The following is a 21,669-nucleotide window of genomic DNA, read 5'->3' on the forward strand; positions in this document are numbered from 1 at the left end:
AAAAAAAAAAAAAAAAAAAAAGAAAGAAAGAAAGAAACTAATACAGAGACCATGGGGGAGGGCTGCTTATGGGCTTGTTTCTCGTGGCTTGCTCAGTCTTCTTTAGACCCTCCAGGGCCACCAGCCCAGGAGTGGCACTGTGTACACTGGGCTTGGCCTTTCCATATCAACTGTCAATCAAGAAAATGGCCTACAAACCAATATTGTGGGAAAATTTCCTAATTGTGGGTTCTTCTTCTCAAATCACTCTAACTTGTGTTAAATTGACATGAAACTAGCTAGTACAACTGACACCTTGTCAGGTCGACACATAGACATGTAACTGTTAAACCATTACCATTTCTTTCTTATTTATCCCCACAATCTCATATTAATATGGATATCACAATATAAATCATAAATAACTTTAAAAGCCTATAGTCTTTATGAGTTTAGTCTCTTTAAATCATTCAAAGTCTTTTTCAGTGTTCAAATCCACTCTAAAATATTCAAAGTCTCTTTAAAATTCCAAAGGCTTTTAACTGGGAGTCCCTATAAAATCAAAAAGTAAGTTAGACACTTTATTACTTTAAGAAGGAAGACCTAAGGCATAGTTGAAATCAAATCAGAGCAAACCCCAAATCCAACAGTGTAAAGAATCACTGCTGACTGTTTGGGGGTCACTCACAGCCCCCTGGGCTCCACAGGGCCTGAGCTACTCCTCTGGCTCTGCCCACTGTAGCACATAAAGCTCATCTCCTAGGCCCAGCCTGGCTCCATGGCTGCTGCTGTCCTTGGTGGTTGTCCCATAGTGCCAGCATCTCTAAAATGTTGGGATTTCTAAAATGTTGCAGTGAGGCTGTTTCTTCAACAGTGTCCCTTTCTTGGTTCACCTCAGGGACTATGACCCTGCCACATGGTGCCAAATCTCATCTTCTTTCTCTGACCCCTTTAGTCCTGGAGCCTCTACTTCAACTGAGGCTGCATAATTCACCAATGGCCTTCCCTGGCCTCTCACAGCGTCAGGTCTTGGCTGCTCTTCATGAGCCTTCCCTGGCCTCTCACAGCATCAGGTCTTGGCTGCTCTTCATGAGCCTTCCCTGGACTCTCACAGCATCAGGTCTTGGCTGCTCTTCATGCCTTCAAAAAAAAAAAAAAAAAAAAAAAACACCCGAGAAATTCTTACATATTACCAAGTTTGGTGCCTGCATAGGGCATAGCCTTGGCCCCTCTGGACCAGTTTGTGTGCTGACCCTGAGAAAACACTTCCCAGGAGATTTCACCTCAGTGATGATGCTGGTCTTCTCTTAATCACAGCTGACTTCTCAGCCCCAGCATCAATTGTTCCAAACAAAGCAAAGGTTTCACTTTAGTGGTGCCTATTTCACACTATTGAGTGGTCCCAGCAGAGTGTTTAAGGCCTCAACACTACCTCTGTCCTCTGCACCACCGTCAACACTAACTTCCCAGTTCCCACAACAGCTTGCTGAACTCTGGACACCCAGGGGCGTTCCTAGCCCCAAATTTCCAAGTCCTTCTTCAGTGCTTTCCAAAACATGGCCATATCTGTCAGAGCAACACTCCATGACCTGGCACCAATTTCCGTTTTGTTTATGTTTTTATTGTGGTGATAAAGCATCATGACCAAAAGCAACTTAGGGAGCAAAGAGTTTATTTTAGAGTACAACCTGTAGTCCCTCATGTAGGGAAGTCAGGGCAGGAACTCAGGGCAGGAACCTGATGGCAACAACGGAGGCAGAGGTCTGTCTCCCAAGTGCTGAGGTTAAAGGAATGCACCCCCACTGCCCCAGCTGAACACTTTTTGAGATATTTCTTAGCCATTTTAATTTTTTCTTTTGAGAATGACTTGTTTAGTTCCATAGTCCATTTTTTTTAAAAACTGGATCTTTTATTTTCTTAATTCTTTGATATTCTGTTCATCAAACCACTACCTGATACACAGCTGGTAAAGACTCTCCATCGCTCCATGGCTTCCCTTTCACTTCAGAGATTGCTTCCTCCAGGCTAGGACAGAGCTGAAGAAAGGCCTGGGGGTTCGGAACAGAGCCGGTGGGACTGACAAAACCAGGCTGATGTACAGAATGTGCCACCTAGAATACATTTTAGGATTAGGGAGCCACCTAGAATACATTTTAGGATTAGGAGTGGGCTGGGATTATCATAACAGAACCCATCATAGAGTCAGGTAGGGCCTGTGGCCCAGAGCACGGTGATTTGGCCTCCTGTTTCCTCATTTGCAGAAGAAGAAGAAGACAGTGGGAAGTTGAGAAAAAGTGGCTTGGCAGGAAACCTCATGCAACACTTGAACCACAGAGGAGACCTTGGCTCACCGATTGAGGCAGATCCGGCCACTGAGATTTCCGGGGTCTGCAATTTTCCTGTCTATCCAGGTTCTCCACCCAAGGCTGAGTTTAGCCAAGATCCCTCTGATTGTAATCATGGTGTAAAAGGGTCTAGAGAGGGTCTGGAATCGGACAGCTAGTCTCCAGCAGCTGAGCACAAGAGCTTATTCTAGTGGGGCACTTCTGCACGTATTCCGCTTGGGAAATGAACCATTTTGGCTGGGTCCAGACCTCATCCCATCTGCTGGCCTCCAAATTCAAGTGGTAAAGAGGGCTAGGCAAGCGACCAGTGTTCCTTGAGTTCCAGCTGCACAGTGATGTGATGGAAAAAATTAATTTCCACCCGAGAAAAGACAAATGGCGGCTGCTTATTTCCTGCCGTCATCTGTCTGGAAGAAAGTGGGTCTTGTTCCTCATCGTCCTTTAGTACTTGAGGAAAGCGTTCTGCGAGGTATGTCTGATTGCAAAGTTTCAGCACATAAACAGGGATGGTTTGCTATCTGCTGTTCAGGGCAGGGTAGTTTGCATCTTGATCAAGATGGTAAACCCCGGACTACCACGGCCATCACCTTGTTCAAAGCTCAGTGACTCACTTAAGAATCTGAGCATCTGTTTCTCATCCTCACGTACTTTTGAATATTTTTTTCCACTGCCTTTTTAGAAGAAAGATCTTTGAAGATTCTTTTACCAAAGAATTAAAGAACATTCTGACATAGGCCTACTCTGCTTGTGGTAGGTTTTCATCTTTGCTTGAGACACTAAGGCAGTATAACTCATGTGTTTCTCATAGCCACCTTGTGTGAGAAGGAATTCTGATGTCTGTTTTGCTTATGAAGAGACCAAAGGGGTCAAGAAATTTGAACAACTTCTAACTAGTCCGGCAAGTGCAGAGCGAGGCCCAGATGCATGCTCGTCCTGGGTGGAAGAGACTGTCTACCGTGTGCAGGGTTGGAGAGCATCTCCAGTTGACTGACAGTCACGCTTCCATCCCTCCCTTTGTTTCTCTAGCCCTTTTCTGTCTTCTCCCTTCGGTGCTTCCGCTGCCCAGGGCACCAGGCAGATGCCAAGGAACTTGTCTCTGGGGCCCCTTCTCTTCTGCCCAGGACTCCATCCAAGATGCCTCAGGGCCTGAAGTCCTGGTGAGTCTTTCCTAGTGTAAGCAATCTTCCAGACTAGGATAATTTCCTGCACACAGAACAAGAAATTTGGCATTTCGATTTCCCTAAATTCTTGGGGGCTTCTCCACTCCCCCCCAGGGTGAGGAACCTTCCTTCCAGTCTTCTCTGTAATCCAAAGCATTGCTGGCTTAGCCACTCTCCATTGTAGCACCTCCCACATCCCAACAGCATACACGCAGCCCACCTTCAGTCTGGTGGGAATCCCATCAGCTATTCACAACCTGATTGGAAAAGGACAGCTCAGTACAGTTTACCTGGAACATAGACATACAGTTAGACAGGGCTACACATGGCTAATGGTGTGTGAGGTAAATACGTTGTTAAGTCTTACCCCACTATCCAAACATGGCTTTGGGCCAGAGACTCGTAGAAATGAGCATTCCCTGGCTGAAGTTCCATGTGCTAGACTGATTTATGTATTCTCTGTGGGGCGCGTGTCGCACTCAGGTAGAACATGTTGTTTGGGATTCTTGCATTTGGAGGCATTTGTACAAAATGATCAGAACTAGGAAGGCTGATAGTTGGCTATCACATGGTTGCTAGGGGCACCCTTCCAGGAACAAACCAACAGCTGACTCCCTCTGTTCTGCTGTGTGTGTCCTCATACCTGGCATAGCCACACGTGCCCTGGGAAAGCAGTGTCCAGCCTGTCACAGACTCTAGATGAGACATCTACACTACAACCTTGCCCGTTAGGACCATCAGGATTCATGGAACTTGGTAGGTATCTGAACACTCTGAGTCTCTGCTGCAGAATGTGGTTGCATTTTGTTACTGTGACATTTCCCGCTGTTCATGGGTAAATTTCTTAGGTATTGAAGAGAAACAGTGGGAGAAATCCAGAAGCAGGTGTCCCTCAGTGTTCCAAGCAATGGGATTGCTAAAGGGCCCTCCTTGACTTCTTGTGGTAATTTCCTAATGGGGCAGATGGGATTTTGGAAGAGGTCATCGCTCTAAGCCCAGGTAGCCTGTCTGTTGTCGGAACTTCCTGGCTAGTGAACTGTGTTCTGGCCTTGGCTCCACAGTCAGGCCCCGAGAGCTCTGTTGGTCCAGGTGTGCAGTGGATCTGAGAGACAAACCTAGGTCATCAGATCCAAGGATGTCTGAGGGTGCACGGAATTAACCTGCTTTGCTTTGAGTAGGGGGATCGGTCCCCACATGACATCCTGACCTAGTGATCTCAGTGTGCTTGGTGTACAAAACACAGGGAATGCTTTTGGAGACTCTCGGTTCCTATAATCATGGGGCACATGCAGATGAAACTCCTTCTGCTTGGGGTGGTTCTGAGCGACTGGGTTGCCACAAATTCTAATTTCCCATTGTTGGTTCAAGCTCTCCTTAAACCTGCGCGAGAGTCCTCTTATAAGTGGCAAAGTAGCTAGAGCTTCAGAGATGCCCAACAAATGTCTAGCACCAAATTAGTCCCAAATACGTGCTCATGGCTTCTCATCAATAGAGCATGTGTTTTGGTGAGTACCCCCTGGCCCCAGAATGGAGTCATGCAGCTTCGTGACTGACTTCAGTACCTTGCTCTTCTTCACCATGGTGACCTCAGTGTTATTGTGGAGAAAAGTGTACGGACTCATCCAGTTCTAAAGTCTCAGAGGGCAGCCATTGGACTCATTTGTTCCGGAAATTGGCATAGTGGTTTTCACACAGTGACCTATAGATTTTTTTTTTTTGGTTTGGTCAGTTGATTTTGCAGTTTAAAAGTATTTTAGAGCACCACACAATCATGTGTCCTCATTTTCTGATCTGCAAACAGATACCTTAAATGGAAATTAAAAAATCAAATTAGGTATGTGCCAAATGCAATAATTGTGCATGCCATTTAATTTATAAGGTGTAATTTGCTAGAACATAGTCTAAGGATTTAGAATGAGCAGCCAGAAGAAATGCAAGTGAATTCAGAAGTCAACTCTTACACAACTACAGAGAGCAAGGACTCACGCCTGTCTAGGAGGACAGGGTTTTTAAAAGGAAAATTGGAAATTAACTGGATTAAGATAAAGGCTGGGGGAGAAATAAAGATTGGGTCTGAGAGAAGAATGTCTGTCTTACAAAAACCACTAAATCAGAAGGTTGAGCTCATATTATTTTCTGAAATAAAAGCTTACCCTGGCTTGGGGAGTTTTGAACAGCAGAGGTTTGGAAACAGGTGAGTTTGACATTGGAAAAGGTACTCCACTTCTCCAAACTCATTCTTCATTGTGAAAGAGACACCTGACCAGCCCCGACCCAAGGCTGACTCATGGCTGAAGAAAGTCTTTTTGCAAGGTGGTGTCTGGCGTGTTGTCAGTGCCCCAAACCGCCTTACTTCTTCTTTTTCCACATGCTTCCCACATATAATGGCACAGATATACATTCCCTTTTTTATTTTTTATTTTTTTTATTTTTTAAAATTTATTTATTAAAGATTTCTGTCTCTTCCCCACTGCCGCCTCCCCTTTCTCTCCCCCTCCCCCAATCAAGTTCCCCCCGCAGAGCAGTCAGGGTTCCCTGCCCTGTGGGAAGTCCAAGGACCACCCACCTCCATCCAGGTCTAGTAAGGTGAGCATCCAAACTGCCTAGGCTCCCACAAAGCCAATACATGCAGTAGGATCAAAAACCCATTGCCATTGTTCTTGAGTTCTCAGTAGTCCTCATTGTCCGCTATGTTCAGCGAGACCGGTTTAACCCAGGCTTTTTCAGACCCAGGCCAGCTGGCCTTGGTGAGTTCCCAATAGAACATCCCCATTGTCTCAGTGTGTGGGTGCACCCCTCGCGGTCCTGAGTTCCTTGCTCGTGCTCTCTCTCCTTCTGCTCCTGATTTGGACCTTGAGATTTCAGTCCGGTGCTCCAATGTGGGTCTCTGTCTCTGTCTCCTTTCATCGCCTGATGAAGGTTACTATTCAGGAGGATGCCTATATGTTTTTCTTTGGGTTCTCCTTCTTCTTTAGCTTCTCTAAGAACCCGAATTATAGGCTCAATGTCCTTTATTTATGGCTAGAAACCAAATATGAGTGAGTACATTCCAAGTTGCTCTTTTTGGGTCTGGCTTACCTCACTCAGGATAGTGTTTTCTATTTCCATTCATTTGCCTGCAAACTTAAAGAAGTCCTTGTTTTTTACTGCTGAGTAGTATTCTAATATGTATATATTCCATACTTTCTTCATCCATTCTTCTATTGAAGGGCATCTAGGTTGTTTCCAGGTTCTGGCTATTACAAACAATGCTGCTATAAACATAGTAGAGCATATACTTTTGTTGTATGATAAGGCCTCTCTTGGGTATATTCCCAAGAGTGGTATTGCTCCATGGGTAGGTTGATCCCGAATTTCCTGAGAAACCTCCACACTGCTTTCCAGAGTAGTTGCACAAGTTTGCATTCCCACCAGCAATGGATGAGTGTACCCCTTTCTCCACAACCTCTCCAGCAAAGGCTATCATTGGTGTTTTTGATTTTCGCCATTATGACAGGTGTAAGATGGTATCTTAGTTGTCTTGATTTGCATTTCCCTGATCGCTAAGGAAGTTGAGCATGACCTTAGGTGTCTTTTGGCCATTTGAACTTCTTCTGTTGAGAGATCTCTGTTAAGTTCAGTGCCCCATTTTATAATTGGGTTGATTAGCCTTTTACAGCCTAGTTTCTTGAGTTCTTTATGTATTTTGGAGATCAGACTTTTGTCAGTTGCGGGGTTGGTGAAGATCTTCTCCCAGTCAGTGGGTTGCCTTTCTGTCTTAGCAACAGTGTCCTTTGCTTTACAGAAGCTTCTCAGTCTCAGGAGGTCCCATTTATTCAATGAGGCCCTTACTGTCTGTGCTCCTGGGGTTATACGTAGCAAGTGGTCTCCTGTGCCCACGTGTTGTAGAGTACTTCCCACTTTCTCTTCTATCAGATTCAGTGTGTTCAGACTGATATTGAGGTCTTTAATCCACTTGGACTTGAGTTTTGTGCATGGTGATAGATATGGGTCTATTTTCATTCTTCTACAGATTGACATCCAGTTTTGCCAGCACAATTTGTTGAAGATGCTCTCTTTTTTCCATTGTATACATTCCCTTTTTTAAACATAAGGTAAGGGAGCACAGGGAGGAAACACTGGACTAAAGCAAGACCTAGGACCAGCTGGACAAATTCCACACTCTGCATCTTCATGTCTGATGTCAAATGCTCTTTAGATCCCCAACGCCTTTCACCCTTGTTGATGGCAGCACACTTCTTTCTCTTGGGCTGTTGGCAGTTAGCAGCTCTCTCTGGCAGGTATCCCACTGCCCTGGCATCTCCAACATCTTGGGGTCTCCAAGGCAACCCAGGTTTCAACCTCACAGCTTCATGAAATGGCCTCTCTGGGCTTCCGTTCAGAGACACCACTGACACATGCTTGCCTCAGCGCTTTCCTTAGGCACAGAGACAATTCCATGGCCCCTTTCTTCTGTCCTTGATTCTGCAGCCAGAACCATGTGGGCAAAGTTGCCAAGTTCTGCTGCTTGCTGAAACTGGAACGTGATCTCCTTTGCAATTATATCTTCACCACCTTTCTGTTTTTGATTATTTCCTTCACTGTCTAAATATGGCAGTTCTAGAAACTTGCTCAGTAGACCAGGCTGGTCTTGAACTCATAGAGACCCACCAGCCTCTGCCTCCTGAGTGCTGGGATTAAAAGTGTGCACCATCACCTGGCTCTAAATTGTTATTCATTGCCTTTTCACAAGTTGGGAATTTAGTTGGATGGGATCTTGTCCTTAGGTCACCACTTCTTTTAATCCATTTCTTAGTCTGTTTATCTCCTTAAACAGAGGATTTAGCTTTTATTCCACTTCCTGGGGCCCTTTTCCCTCCTCAATCTGTGATTATATATATATAGAAATATATTTTCCTACTTTTTGGTCTTTCGAGACAGGGTTTCTTTGTGTAACAGCCCTGGTTGTCCTGGAACTATGTGGACCAAATTGGTCTCAAATGCACAGAGATCTGCCTGCTTCTACCTCCTGAATATTGGGATTAAAGGCGTGTGCCACCACTGCCAGGCACATTTTGTATTTTTATTTGCTCAGCTTGTTCCTTTTCATTATAAATCTTCATCAGTATTACCACTAATAAACACACGAAACAGTCTATACTAGGCTGCTTTGAGATTTCCTCTGCCAACAGAATTAATCCAAAACTCCTCCCTTTTAGCCTCAGGCAGACAGGGGGAAAAGGCAGACACATTCTTCACCAAAGTATCACAGGAATGATCTCTACTCAACACACTAAAATTCTTCCCCTATGAACCCTCTTGAGCCAACCCCTATAGCTCAAATCACTCTCATCTCCACTGTCTTCCGTGCTTCTCCTGGTATGGCCCGGTAAGCAGCACTTGAAGCGTTCAACTGGTACCAAATGTTTGGCCAGGGGCTTCACCTCAGCTCCTGGCATTCATTTTGGAATGTTGGGTGGAAAGTTCCGTCTCAAGCCCCTCCCCCTGGGAGTTGCCTCAGTCCAAACTCCACCTCTGAGAAAGCCCGCCAAACAGTGACCCCTCCCCAGAGAGGGTGAAGACCACTCCCACAGGGAATTTAAACTGTCCCCAGATAACAAACACAAGGTCTTTCTGCCCCCGCCCACCCCCTCCCCCGTCGTGTCGTCCAGAAAGGCCACCCGGGAGCACTGGCATCCATTAAACCTGGGCTTTTTCTAATTTGGTTTGATTTGGCCTGATTTGAATTATTGTGTTGGCAGAGAGGCTTGAAAAAACTTAACACCAAAGTTCAAATTCCTCCAAACAAAAACATGGTCAGTTCAATGACAACAGTACCCCAGTCCTTGGTACCAACTTCTGTCTTAGTTATGGTTTCTTTGCTGTGAAGAGATATCATGACCACAGCAACTCTTATAAATAAAATAATTAAAAATAAATTAATTAAAATAGTTAATTGGGGTGGCTTGTTTATAGTTCAGAGATTCAGTCCATTATCATCATGGTGGGACGTGGCGCTGTGCAGATAGACATGGTGCTGGAAAAGTAACTGAGAGTCCTACATCTTCCTGGCGATAGGAAGTGGTCTCCCTCCTCACTTCTTAACAAACGGGATCCTTGTAGATTTATACAAAAATTAAGGAGGTACCACAGACAGTTCCCACAAACCTGTGCTTCGTTTCTTATGTCATTTAAGATATATTACTGTTACGCCCAGATCCTCAAAGCCCCCCCCAAAACCAACAAGGAGACCGAGTCCCATATGTAAAAGCAAAGAGCTTTTATTTTATGCAAGTTTACAAACTCAGTCTCTCCAAATGTACAACCTATTAAAATAAACGGAGAGCCCCGAGCTCAGATAGAGTTGGGTTTTTATAGTACTAAAGGTGGGGGTGACAGGTTTCTGGCTTCAGGACCCCTGATTGGCTGACATTTGTCTAGGGGTGTCCTGGTGAGTGTGCTGGCAGGTGATCCTATGTACAACGGTTGGAACACGTTAGGCATTTCCTTTGGATGGTCTGTTCTTGGATGGAGGTCAGGTAATCTCAGTTTGTGGTTCTTCCTGAAACCAGGCATTGCTTCAGGGTAAACTACTGAGACTCAGGTCACCATTAAACTATCGATGGCTGAGTCCTACTCTGGCAGGTGATGATGGTTGGAAGTAAAGAACTTCCTTTGGGTGGTCTGTGTCTATTTAGCTTATCAAGGTGGCTCCTACATTTTTTTTTGTATATTTTTTAACAATTATTTGTTAAAACTGGTCGATCACCACTAATACATTATTTAATTTTTTCACCCAGATTTCCTTAGGTTTCAGCTGAAGCCTCTAGCCTCCCAGGATTCCAAGTTCACTTTGATTGTTTTTAATGTCACCATCGTTATTTTTGTTTGTTTGTTTGTTTTTTTTGCAATAAACATTCTGCAAGTGCCTCTTCCTGTTCTTCGCTTCCCTGCAGTGAGACTTGTCTTGGCCTATGATAGGGTGGGGCTGTTGTCTGAGAACTTGGGTATAGGTGAGTGGCAGGGCACGAGGTTTCAGACAGGCACCACGGTGAGAAGTGAGTAAAACCTGGGCAGCAATTGTTGAGTCAATGCCCCAGATTTGGAGGTTGTTCTTGAGCATTGGCCTTCAGTCTTCCAAATGAATCAGAGGGTGTGGGAGTCACAGTTTGTCACGGACTTAGCACTTCTGGGCTTATATGGCACTTTGGACTGAAGTAGCTCTGCTATTGCCTTGCCATTCCTATCATCCTCTGTGCTGGGTATTTAGTCTCTTGCCTGTTAGGGGTCAGTTCTGGCAGGTTTTTTTTTTTGTACAGTACGAGTCAAGGCTACCCACCTACCACAGCCTTGGAAGTCAGCAAAGAGATCTGGAGTCAACTGAACAGTAGCCATCGGCCCTAGATGAAAATGCTTGGACACCACCATCATTTTGACCTGGCCAACACAAGAAGCCTTCACAGTTGAAAAAGAGTAAGATGAACTCTAGGAATCAGAAGGCTTTGACTTCTCAGCCTAACATGGCAATGGGCTTGCAGAATTGCAGCTCCCATCCCTCCAGAAGCCAGTCTGAGGAAACCATTCTTCACCTTGTCAAGAAGACAGAAAAAGTGTTCCTCTTGGCTTTTCTGGGCCGTCTTGTGCTTACCACCCAGTTCTCCTTATGTTTGCCCACAGTCAGTGTTGAGGCTGTTTGTCACCCCACCCCCATTAGATAGAGGCCTTCTAGATGGTGTGGGTCTAGAAGTGTCTGACAAATGACCAGGCCCAGTGAGCCTCTAAAGTACCTCCGGAAGTACTCTCCAAGTTTTTGCTCCAGAATTCCCAAATCTGCCTGTCATGAAGCAGCACTTATGATCACTACTCAAAAACTCAAGTCATGTCACTAACCTAGAAAAACCCTCCCCCCTTCTCTAATGTATTTGAGTGCATTCTCATGGAAAGAGTACTCACTCAGGGCTCACGCCAGTTGGTCTCTCTGTAGCAGAGTCTCCCCTCGTAGTCACTCCATCCTATCGTCCTCTTTGTCTTCTTGGAAGAACTCATAACCCTCTGAAATGGTCCAGCTACTTAGTTCTCCTCTTGGGTGACCTTTTACTTTCCCCGAGAGACAAGTTCTAGGAGAGCAGGCACCTTATGTGCTCTGTTGACAGTCACTGTCAATACCAGCATCTTGCACTGGTGGCTGACTCTGCAGAATGGGGAATGGAGTCACTATGCCTGGCGGAAGGCAGGGACAGCTGACGCCGAGCACGGGACAGATGCTGTTGGTAGTGCTGGGGAATGTGGGAGACAGTCAGCAGGTGACTCACACCACGGAAAGGCCTGAGGGCCTCAGCATTCATTATGAACTCCCCACTTCTCCAAGTCTTTTCAGAACTTTACTATTTTCAGAATAATGCTTGATCAGTGGCAGACAGCATATAGGACACTGGTCCCATAAGACCATGATGGAACTAAAAATTCATTCTTAAAAGATGAGTAATGTGTGTAAGGCACAAGGCCTCACTTGTGTATGTTTCTGGTGATGCTGGGATAAGCAGGATTATCACACTGCCTGTCATATAAAAGTATAACACACCCAACTATATAGTACACATAATACTTGGTCATTTAACAAATGATTGTGCTACTGGTTTATGTATTTATTATTACTCAGTATTTTAAACTGTGTTCCACTTATTTATAAAAATTGTTTACTGAGGGGCTGGAGAAGTGGCTCTGTGGCTGTTCTCCCAGAAGGCACAAGTTTGACTCTAAGCATCCACACGTAGCTCACAACTCTCTGTGACTCCAATTACAGAAGCTCTCTTCCAGTGTTCAACAGCACCAGGCACACACATGCAAGAAAAACACTCATACACATAAAAAAATTAGAAAGAGATAAAGCCCTATTAGACGGAAAGCAGCAGTGTTTTACCAGCAAGAACTGCACATATTTCTTGTTGGGGAAGCTTCTCAACTGCAGGACGAGGCCACATCGAGTGACTGGCATGTGCCATCTAGCTCTGTGCCACCATGCTATAGAAATAATCCGCCTTCCCCGTGAGAAGTCACGTCACGCACCCAGAGATTAACACATGAAAAGCTTTTTACTTAAAAAAACAAAACAACTCACAGTCTATTGGAAGAGACAAGCCCTGAGTAGAAGATATTACTAGCTTATGTTCACCTGAGGTTTATGCTTTTTTAAAGCATAATTTCTTTATTCGTTGAGTATTTTACATCATGCACCCCATCCCACTCACCTCCCAGCCCCCACATATTCTCTCCTCATTCCTGCAGCACTCCCTAAAAGAAAATTTAAAAGAAGTCAAAACAAAGCAAGTGAGCAAACAAACAAACAAACCAACCAACCCTCTTTGCCTCTCCGTCCCTCTCCAGCGCCTCCTTATCCATCCTGTGCATTGGGAGCAATGTGTCGCATGGTAAACCCTTCCATCTAATTAGAGTTTCCAGCGAATGTTCACTGCAGTGAGTCACTGGTCTGGTTCACGGCCTCTGGTTTCTGGTACACCCGAGGCTCATGCATTTACATGTACTGCCATCTGTACGTCTCCATTAGGCCCCAGCCCAGGTCACACTTTGGACAATTTGTACAGACACAGGAGACTGCAAGTCTGGCTACTTGGGCAGGTGAGAAATTTGCATAGCAAAGTTGTTGCTAGAATCCTCCATAAGCATCCTGGTGTTGTTCTTTCTGGACAGTTGTTACGCAGGTCCATCTCCCTGCCCCCCACACAGGCAGATTTATACTTTTCCTGAGAAGAGCGCGGGGAACTTAATGACAGACCAGGACCCGATGGTAGCTGTGACTCTGTGGGTGCCCACTGAGCTGTCTGTGAGTGGTGTGCTCTTTGGGGATGGGTCTAATGGATGGTCAATCCGGTAAACAAACGTTTACATCCTAGCATTGTAAAGTTTGCTTAACTGTAACTGGCCTGGTGGGAAAAAACTATTTGCCTTTGGGGCATTTTGGAAGCAGCGCTCCTTCAACTAAATTCTTTGTTGTGTGATTTAATGTCGTCTAAGCAAATATATCATACAATTCTATTACTTTGAGTTTCTTCTATATCAAACACACTCTATAATGTTTATACAATAGCAAATCACCCAATGCTGTTAAGTGACCCCAACTGTGTTTCCCCCTGGTGATTTGCCCTTTTCTATATTATGAGGAGACTTGGGAGCTAAATACTGTGCTTGGAGTTGTTCATGGTTAGATTTGATCATAATTACTTTGCAAGGTTCAGACACTGGCACCCCAGCAGCATAGGATTGTCTCAGCAGGGAGTGTGGGAGGCCGGAGAGCGGGGAGTGAGAGAGTGCTTAGAGAAACACAGGAGGAGAAAGAGGGGTGCCATTCGAGGAGGAGGGGGAGGAAGAGAGAGAGACAAATACAAAAACACAGAGAAAGAGAGAGAGAGACAGAGACACAGAGACACAGAGAGAGACAGAGAGAAAAGAAGGGAGAGGAAGAGACACTGAGGTGGGCTGCCCTAGGCTATGTGCCATGTGGGTCCTGCACCCTGTTTTATCTGCCGGTGCTGCCCCATTCTCTGAGCCCCACTGTAAGGTCTACACCTGCAGTTTTAAGTTGCAAAGACAAACACTGGAGAACGTGCAATCGAAGAGGGGAAAATCTGTAAGGGGTCCGTGGGTCTCTCCTGTCTCTTGAGGGAGTATCTCTCATAGGGCCAGGAAGCCAACCTGGTCTTGAGACAATCATGAGCTTAAGAAATTTGAGCAGCAGTTACATCATTCCTACTATTGTCTTGGCAATTGAAATGTCAAAATTCGTAACACAGCGCTTTCTAAAATATACATTTTAGGCAACTCTGGGAGGCGGGGTGAGTGGGACTCTGAGGCTGGGTTCTGGGGTTGTGTAAGATTGCCTCACTGGCTGCTCGCCCCAGAGGCCTCTTCCCAGTAAGGTCTTGGCAAACAGGACAAAATTGCAGTCATTTATTTATGCAGGGTATCAAACTTAGGGTTATCATCTGAGCCTGAGCCAGGTTCTGCCACGTCCCCTGGGCAAACCAACTAAAAGGGTCAAATCAATATTGGAAAGCAGAAAGTGGAGATTTGCTCAATGTAGCCACATTGCAAGAGGGATAAGGGGCCCCAGCAAACTCCCGAGTTCATGTTCTGGGCTCTGAAGTGAGGTTGACATTCAGAGCCTCTGAAGGGAGGGGGATGTGCATATCTCAGCGGCACAGGTCTCAATGTGGTCCCACCTGAGGTTTCAGTCTCATTCTGTAAGGCAGTTTGACAAGTTGTCAGAAATCTTTCCTAGACACAAAGTCCCCCATGTAGTGGGGACAGCTTCCTTTTCCAAGCATGAGATTCCTGGGAAATCTCCTTTCAGCAGCGCGACAGTCTGGCTGAGAGACGCCAACTGTCCTTTTGTGTCATTGCTGCCAGGCTCCTTACAACAGGAGCTTCGTGCTGTGCCTTCTCTAGCCAGGGACATTTTCTGTTCTGACCACAGAGGTGGTTTTGAGTGGCACTGGCAGGCTCTGCTGAGCTCTCAGCTGGACTACGGTGCTGTTGTCACTGCCTCCTAACAAGCTATGAGCCTGTGTCTCCTTCTCCCTCTAGTCTACCCCATAACCCTTGAACGGATGTGTCCAAAGCACAAATATGATGCTAGACTTTCCCTCCCGCATCCATTGCTATGGCTGCCCTTGGCTCTCCCACCTGAGGAGTGAGCTCCTTGGCTCTCTACCCATCCTTTTCACCTCCCCTCATATGTCCAGTCTCCTCATTCCCACACAGCCGTGCACCCGCCACACCCAGGCCTTTTTCTGAAGCATATTTCTGTCTGTCTTGAGATGTCTGCAGTCTCAGCTTCAAGACATTTCGAATTTCACTACTTCTAGCTAGGCTTGGTGGCTTACGTGTATAAATCCTGGAGTTCGGGAAGCTAAGGCAGGAGAATCACTCCAAGCTTGAGGCTAGCCTGGGTTACATAACAAGATACTCTTTTTTTTTTAGAAAGAAGGTAGGAAAAAGAAAAAAGAAAAAAGAAAAAGAAAATAGTTCTCAGATACATTCAAGTGCACTTCACCAGCTAAGACTGACTGTCTCAGGTTGCAATTCAGATTTTTTTTAGATGGCTCAGCGGTTAAGAGCATTGCTTCCTCTTCCAAAGGTCCTGAGTTCAATTCCCAGCAACCATATGGTGGCTCATAGCCATCTGTAATGAGGTCTGGTGCCCTCTTTCTGGCCTGCAGGCATACATAACAAATATTGTATACATAACAAATAAATAAATAAATACTTTTAAAAAAATAAACCTACAAACAAGCATTTAAAAAAAAAGACAGGAAGTCTGTCTCTGTGTCTTATCACACTGCCCTAAGTTTGTTTGTTTATTTATTTATTAATTAAAGATTTCTGTCTCTTCCCCACCACCACCTCCCCTTTCCCTCCCCTTTCCCCAATCAATTCCCCCTCCCTCGTCAGCCCAAAGAGCCATCAGGGTTCCCTGCCCTGTGGGAAGTCCAAGGACCACCCACCTCCATCCAGGTCTAGTAAGGTGAGCATCCAAACTGCCTAGGCTCCCACAAAGCCAATACATGCAGTAGGATCAAAAACCCATTGCCATTGTTCTTGAGTTCTCAGTAGTCCTCATTGTTCGCTATGTTCAGTGAGACCGGTTTTAACCCAGGCTTTTTCAGACCCAGGCCAGCTGGCCTTGGTGAGTTCCCAATAGAACATCCCCATTGTCTCAGTGTGTGGGTGCACCCCTCGCGGTCCTGAGTTCCTTGCTCGTGCTCTCTCTCCTTCTGCTCCTGATTTGGACCTTGAGATTTCAGTCTGGTGCTCCAATGTGGGTCTCTGTCTCTGTCTCCTTTCATCGCCTGATGAAGGTTAATATTCAGGAGGATGCCTATATGTTTTTCTTTGGGTTCTCCTTCTTATTTAGCTTCTCTAAGAACCCGAATTATAGGCTCAATGTCCTTTATTAATGGCTAGAAACCAAATATGAGTGAGTACATCTCATGTTCCTCTTTTTGGGTCTGGCTTACCTCACTCAGGATAGTGTTTTCTATTTCCATCATCCATTTGCCTGCAAACTTCAAGAAGTCCTTGTTTTTTTACTGCTGAGTAGTACTTTAATATGTATATATTCCATACTTTCTTCATCCATTCTTTGCAATTCAGAATTTTAAGGATACTGGTAGATACATCATCAGCTTCTGATATTGGAGAAAAGCCACCTCCCTTCTGGGTAGACAGCTCTACACATTCCAGCCTCCAGGTCCCACCTAGTGTCATCTTGACTTTCCCTTTTCATATTAGAACGACCCAAGGACCTGTCTGGTCTTCCCTGCAGGTCTTGTGGCTCCTGGCCACGCCTCCCTCAGTGTTGTGGTTCCTTGGAGCAGTCTGGAGGGCCTAGCACTTAGTGAGTGTCCAGCAATTAGTGAGTATCCAGTACTTAGTGAGTGTCCCATTAACGTATCCTGAAAGAACCAGTGGCCAAAAAGCAAACAAATAAGGAAATTAGTTTTTTTCCAAAATTCTAGAGTCTTCCTGATCCACCCAGGACCTTGGTCAGATTCAGATGTGGCTATTTATGACTTCCTTTTTTTTTTTTTTTTTATAAAGCTAAAGCTTCTGGGAACTGCTTCCACTTTGGAATATGGAATTTGGGGTAGCCCAAGTCACGCCATGGCCAGTCACCATGACTCCAGGACAAACTATTTCTTATTCCGTTTGATGAGAGCTGGGATTTTGTGTTGACATACTACCATGTGTCATAGCATGCCTAGATCTCAGAGGGACCTCTCCCTTTGCTAAACAGACCAGTTTTTTTCCTAACGGGAAGGAGGGGGCTCAGTCACCATGACTGCCTCTGTTTAGCTATTTACAGAAAATCCTGGGACTCTGCAAAACGATTGCTCTGAGATATTTGCCTGGATTCTAGAATGGCCACCACACTCAGGGTTCACAGAGACACGAGACAAGGAGAAGTGCTCTTGACACCTGGGAATATCCATCCCTCCTGTTCTTCACCAGAGGCCAAGTCTCTAAGTAGCTGGTGTGGCCTTAAGGCTTCCCCAACTGGTCACTTGCCTCAATGGCCCTGCTCCCTCTGTTGGAAGTGAGCCTCTGCTTCCAACTTCTTACAGCTCTAGGCTTTCTACCTTTCTTGTTTAGCCATAACCAAGACTTTGTCTCTCAGGTGGGAATGCAGAGGCTGCATGGTGTCGGGACAGTGACAGCAGCCCCGAGGGCGGTGGCACAGGACACACAGATTGGAGCAAATGTCCTTGCTGGGCTGAGCTCTTGGCCACTGACGAGGGACTGCAAGAGTGTCTTCAGTCCTGTGAGGTCATCTGGTCCTCGTTGCTCACGGTCCCAATCCTCAGGCTCCACAGGCTCTGTAAACAAAGTCCTATCTCTCTACAGCACCCAGGGAATTTGAGGTGCAGAGCCAAGTCAGAGGTCATCTCCTTCACTGGGCAAGTGAGTGTGCTCACCCCACCTTCCTGTTGCAGTCATGGTGGACTTGGGGTAACTGCACTTTCATCCATGTGAGAACCACAGCGGCCCATCAGCATGTATGTTTGGGATTCTATGTCTATTGGGAGATCTGCCTGCCTTCTTGCATCCTGGGTGGGCCTATTCTTCATATATCCTTACTCAGTACACCTCCCTGGGCATGGGTGAAAGAGAGAGAGGGAGAGAGAGAGAGAGAGAGAGAGAGAGAGAGAGAGAGAGAGAGAAAGAGAGGGAGAGAGAGAGAGAGTAGGAGACTGTGGTCTGAGAAGTGAGGCCCAACATCAGAGATAGAGACATGGAGAGGGAGGTAAGCTTAGGGACTCAGTGTGGACATAGTTTGTTGGCTCTTTTATTATTATTATTATTATTGTTATGACTGGAATGGAGGACTGGAGCTTCAGACTAGGGCAGGACTGTTCAGTACTCAGACCCCTAGGAAAGACAAGTGTGAAGGCGGCAGAAACAGCACGCAGATCACTGGAATGGATAAAGACTTTATTTTTATCATTTCCCAGCCCCACAACCAAGACCATCTGGTAAGACATTTCATTTTCCCTTGGTTGGGCAGATGCAAAGTGGCTGGTCTCCTCATTACTTCCCGAAGCCGGAGCCGTGGCTGTGATCATTCCCACGTGGGTGGTTCCCCTCATGCATCTTCTCATGGGTGGCATAGACCAGCTTTGCCACCAGCATGACAAACTCCTCAAAGCTCAGCTGCTTGTCCTGGTTTGTGTCCAGGTCCTCCATGATGTCATTTATGATTTTGTCGCGCCTTTTCTCCTTCTGTGGGTGAAACAGAGGAGACTTTTGGAGACTTTTAGGGCTGAGGGTACCCAGGGAAGAGGACTTGGAGCACAGCGAGGGGCTAGGTGGTAAATGCAAAGGAAAACCTAGCCCCTGTCGTTAGATTGAAAAATGAGAATAATGTTCTGAGTGTTCACGGTGGAGCAGATGCTAAACATGTACTAAACACTTTCTAATTTGTTCCCCAGACAGCCTTCTGCCTTGGACACTAGGATTCTGCTCTGTAGAAGGTCAAGCAATTAGTAAGTCTAGAACTGTCTGTCGTTTATCTGTATAACTACTTGAACATGTAGAAATGGAAACTGGCCTTCTGAGAGGGCCATCATTTCTACAGGTTGTAGAGGCTGGGAGGAGAGGAAGTGCACATTTGGATCTGACTTGGAGGATTATGCACCCCTTCCCTCTCCTCAGCCTCTCAGTCACCCCCACTCTCGCCCTTTCCTTGGAGGTAAATACCTGGTAAACCTTATTTAGGCTACTAAGTCGGGGAGGCACCCCAGAAACCATGGGATCTTAGGAGCAAACCAAGCTCTGCTGACCCCAAAGGGTGTGGTAAAGTGTAGGGAAGACTCAGATAAAAAGGAAAGATCAAGATGTGGCAGCAGCTTCATCAGCTGACTGCAAGTCTTCCACTCACTTGCTGGGACACCTTGGCTAAGCACCACCCTGTCCCACACCCCGAGCAGTCCATGTTTGAGGTCCCAGTTTCCACCGGCTCATCACCCTGCTTCAAGATGGCATGTAGAACCCATGAAGAGATCCCAGAGAAGATATCTCGCAGCATAGCTTCATGTGTACCCTTGGTCTACCCTGAGTCAGTGCCTTGTTTGCCCAATATGCCCACTTATGAGGAAATGTCTGTGTCCCTAATACCTCCCATAACCACAATTCTCCAATTTTCCTTTTCGGGGGAAGTGGTGGGGGGGAGACCAGCCTATAGGATCTGGCCTTAATATGAGCAGGCTCCTCACTCCCCTAGGGAAAAGATAAATATATATATATATATTATATATAAAGTGAAGGTTTTCTCTGGCTCTGACGCACATGCATGCTCCTCTCTCCCTTTCAGCGGCCCCTCCCACATTGTCCGTGGTAGCCTTTTCTCTTTTCTTTCACTTTATGCTATTTTCTTCAATGTCCTCATAATGCATTTAATGCTCTCTTCCCTAAAGACTGGATCGTGGCCTCCATCATCTTGAATTTCTCTCTCCTCATAAAGCCCATTTTGAGGGGTAACTGGTCTCAGCTTCCTTCTCTAGCAGCCAACAAACCTGCCATGCCACCTCATTGCTTTAGCAACCTATGAGTCCTTTACCAGGGACTCAGCTGAAGTGTTGCCTCCTCAAAGAGGAGGACCTTTTTACTTTTTTAAACCATAGCCAGTCACCCCACCCTGCTGCAGCCAGCACAGACTACCCACAGAACTCTTATGTTCCTCCTGACTTCCAGGCCATTGAAGTTGCCTGTGTTCTTAAGGTTGTATGTCACCAACACTGGGATAAAGGAGTCCCATATCATCTCTACATCCCTCTGCACAGAATAGAATACCACACATTGAAGGTGTTCAATGAAACAATTTCCTGACTTATGTCTAACTTTGAGTACCTCTAGTGACAGAACCCCGCTGTCCCTGGTGGAAGGTGATGGCGTTGTCTCCCTGAATCCTACAGACTGCACCTCTTCCCTTACTACCCAAGCCTCACCTTCATAAAGTTTGCCAGATCTTTCTTCACCATCTGTTTGAATTCCTTCTGGCTCAGGGTGTCTGGGTCTCCTTCCACCTTAGAGTTCGTGTGGAAGACGTCGATGAAGGTGTTTATGCTGCGCTCCATCAGAGATGGGTTTTGGTGTGCCATCTTCTTACTCCTCTTTGAAAACAGGACGCACAAAGGTTACAAATGAGCAAATAGGGTGCTGAGCGTCCCTGGCCTGGTCTGTGGCCACTGTCAGGCAGGAAAGGGAGGAGAAACACAAAGCAAAAAGAGTGACGGAACGTAAAAAAGCGAACTATTTTACAACACAGCACTTAGAGAAAGTGAAGGAAGATGTCAAGAGGACAGGGTCAACCAAGGAGCCCTTCTTCTAGAGGAGGACTTGGAAGAAAATTGGCTAAAGGAAGGAATGAAAGATCTAGCAGGCAGGCTCCCCGCCAGAGAAGACGAAGCTCACTTACCAAAGCTAAAGAGCTACCGAGTGTTTGGCAGGAGCAGCATAAGTCCTGCTTTTATAGGCAGCCCCTTGCTAGACACATGGTTGTCCCTGGGAAAGATTGCTTCACAGGTGAGCAGTGTGGTAACCCAGGCAGGGAGGGAGCCGGGTGGAGCAGGAAATGGTCGCACAACTCATTTTGCTTTTTTGTGAAATTCCTAGCCCTGGGCTTGGAGCTTGTTTGGGAGGAAACTGGTTTGTTGGCCCACTTCCTTTCCATCTAACACCCCTCACCCCCATGTTAAGCAAGACAGCCTGCCTGCCACACCTCTGACACCCTTCGTTTTCCTGTCCCAACTTGTAATATACAAAGGGTGTCAGGGGATCCATAGTGACCAACTCATTCCGTCTTTGTTATGTGGACACTCTGTCCCCTGAGTTTACAGACTGAGCCTTTTCCAGTGTTTTCATGGTTCCTTTGGGAAGGGTGAGGGGTTGTCATAGAGTTCTTGAGAGGAATTGGTGTTAGGAGATCCTCAGAGGTGACAACGCTTTTCCACGGTATGTAAATCTGATGTCCAGAAGGGGACCTGAGCAAGATCTCTTTTAGCTGGTGTGTGACCTAGCAGGGGCTGAACTCAGACACAGTCCTTGCTTAAGGGCATTTACTGCTCAGTACATTCATTCCCTCTTGCATCCGAGCGAGGATCTGTCTTTGGTACAAATGCAACTCCACTGGC

The 21,669-nt window shown here is 46.1% G+C and overlaps 1 protein-coding gene across 1 annotated transcript; it reads right to left on the reverse strand.

Annotated features, from left to right (window-relative positions):
- Window positions 1-18,455: 18,455 nt before the first annotated feature.
- On the reverse strand, window positions 18,456-21,099 carry S100a9 (S100 calcium binding protein A9). The gene is made up of 3 exons (XM_050166457.1): window positions 20,955-21,099; window positions 20,485-20,649; window positions 18,456-18,760 (listed from the first exon to the last, which is right to left on the reverse strand). The coding sequence occupies exons 2-3, from the start codon at window positions 20,635-20,637 to the stop codon at window positions 18,569-18,571; spliced, it is 345 nt and encodes a 114-aa protein (XP_050022414.1). The 5' UTR covers window positions 20,638-20,649; window positions 20,955-21,099; the 3' UTR covers window positions 18,456-18,568.
- Window positions 21,100-21,669: the final 570 nt, after the last annotated feature.

The sequence above is a fragment of the Alexandromys fortis genome, unplaced genomic scaffold (genome assembly GCF_014885135.2).
Source record: "Alexandromys fortis isolate MF-2015 unplaced genomic scaffold, M_Fortis_MF-2015_v1.1 scaffold_152, whole genome shotgun sequence".
Classification (NCBI taxonomy): Eukaryota; Metazoa; Chordata; class Mammalia; order Rodentia; family Cricetidae; genus Alexandromys; species Alexandromys fortis.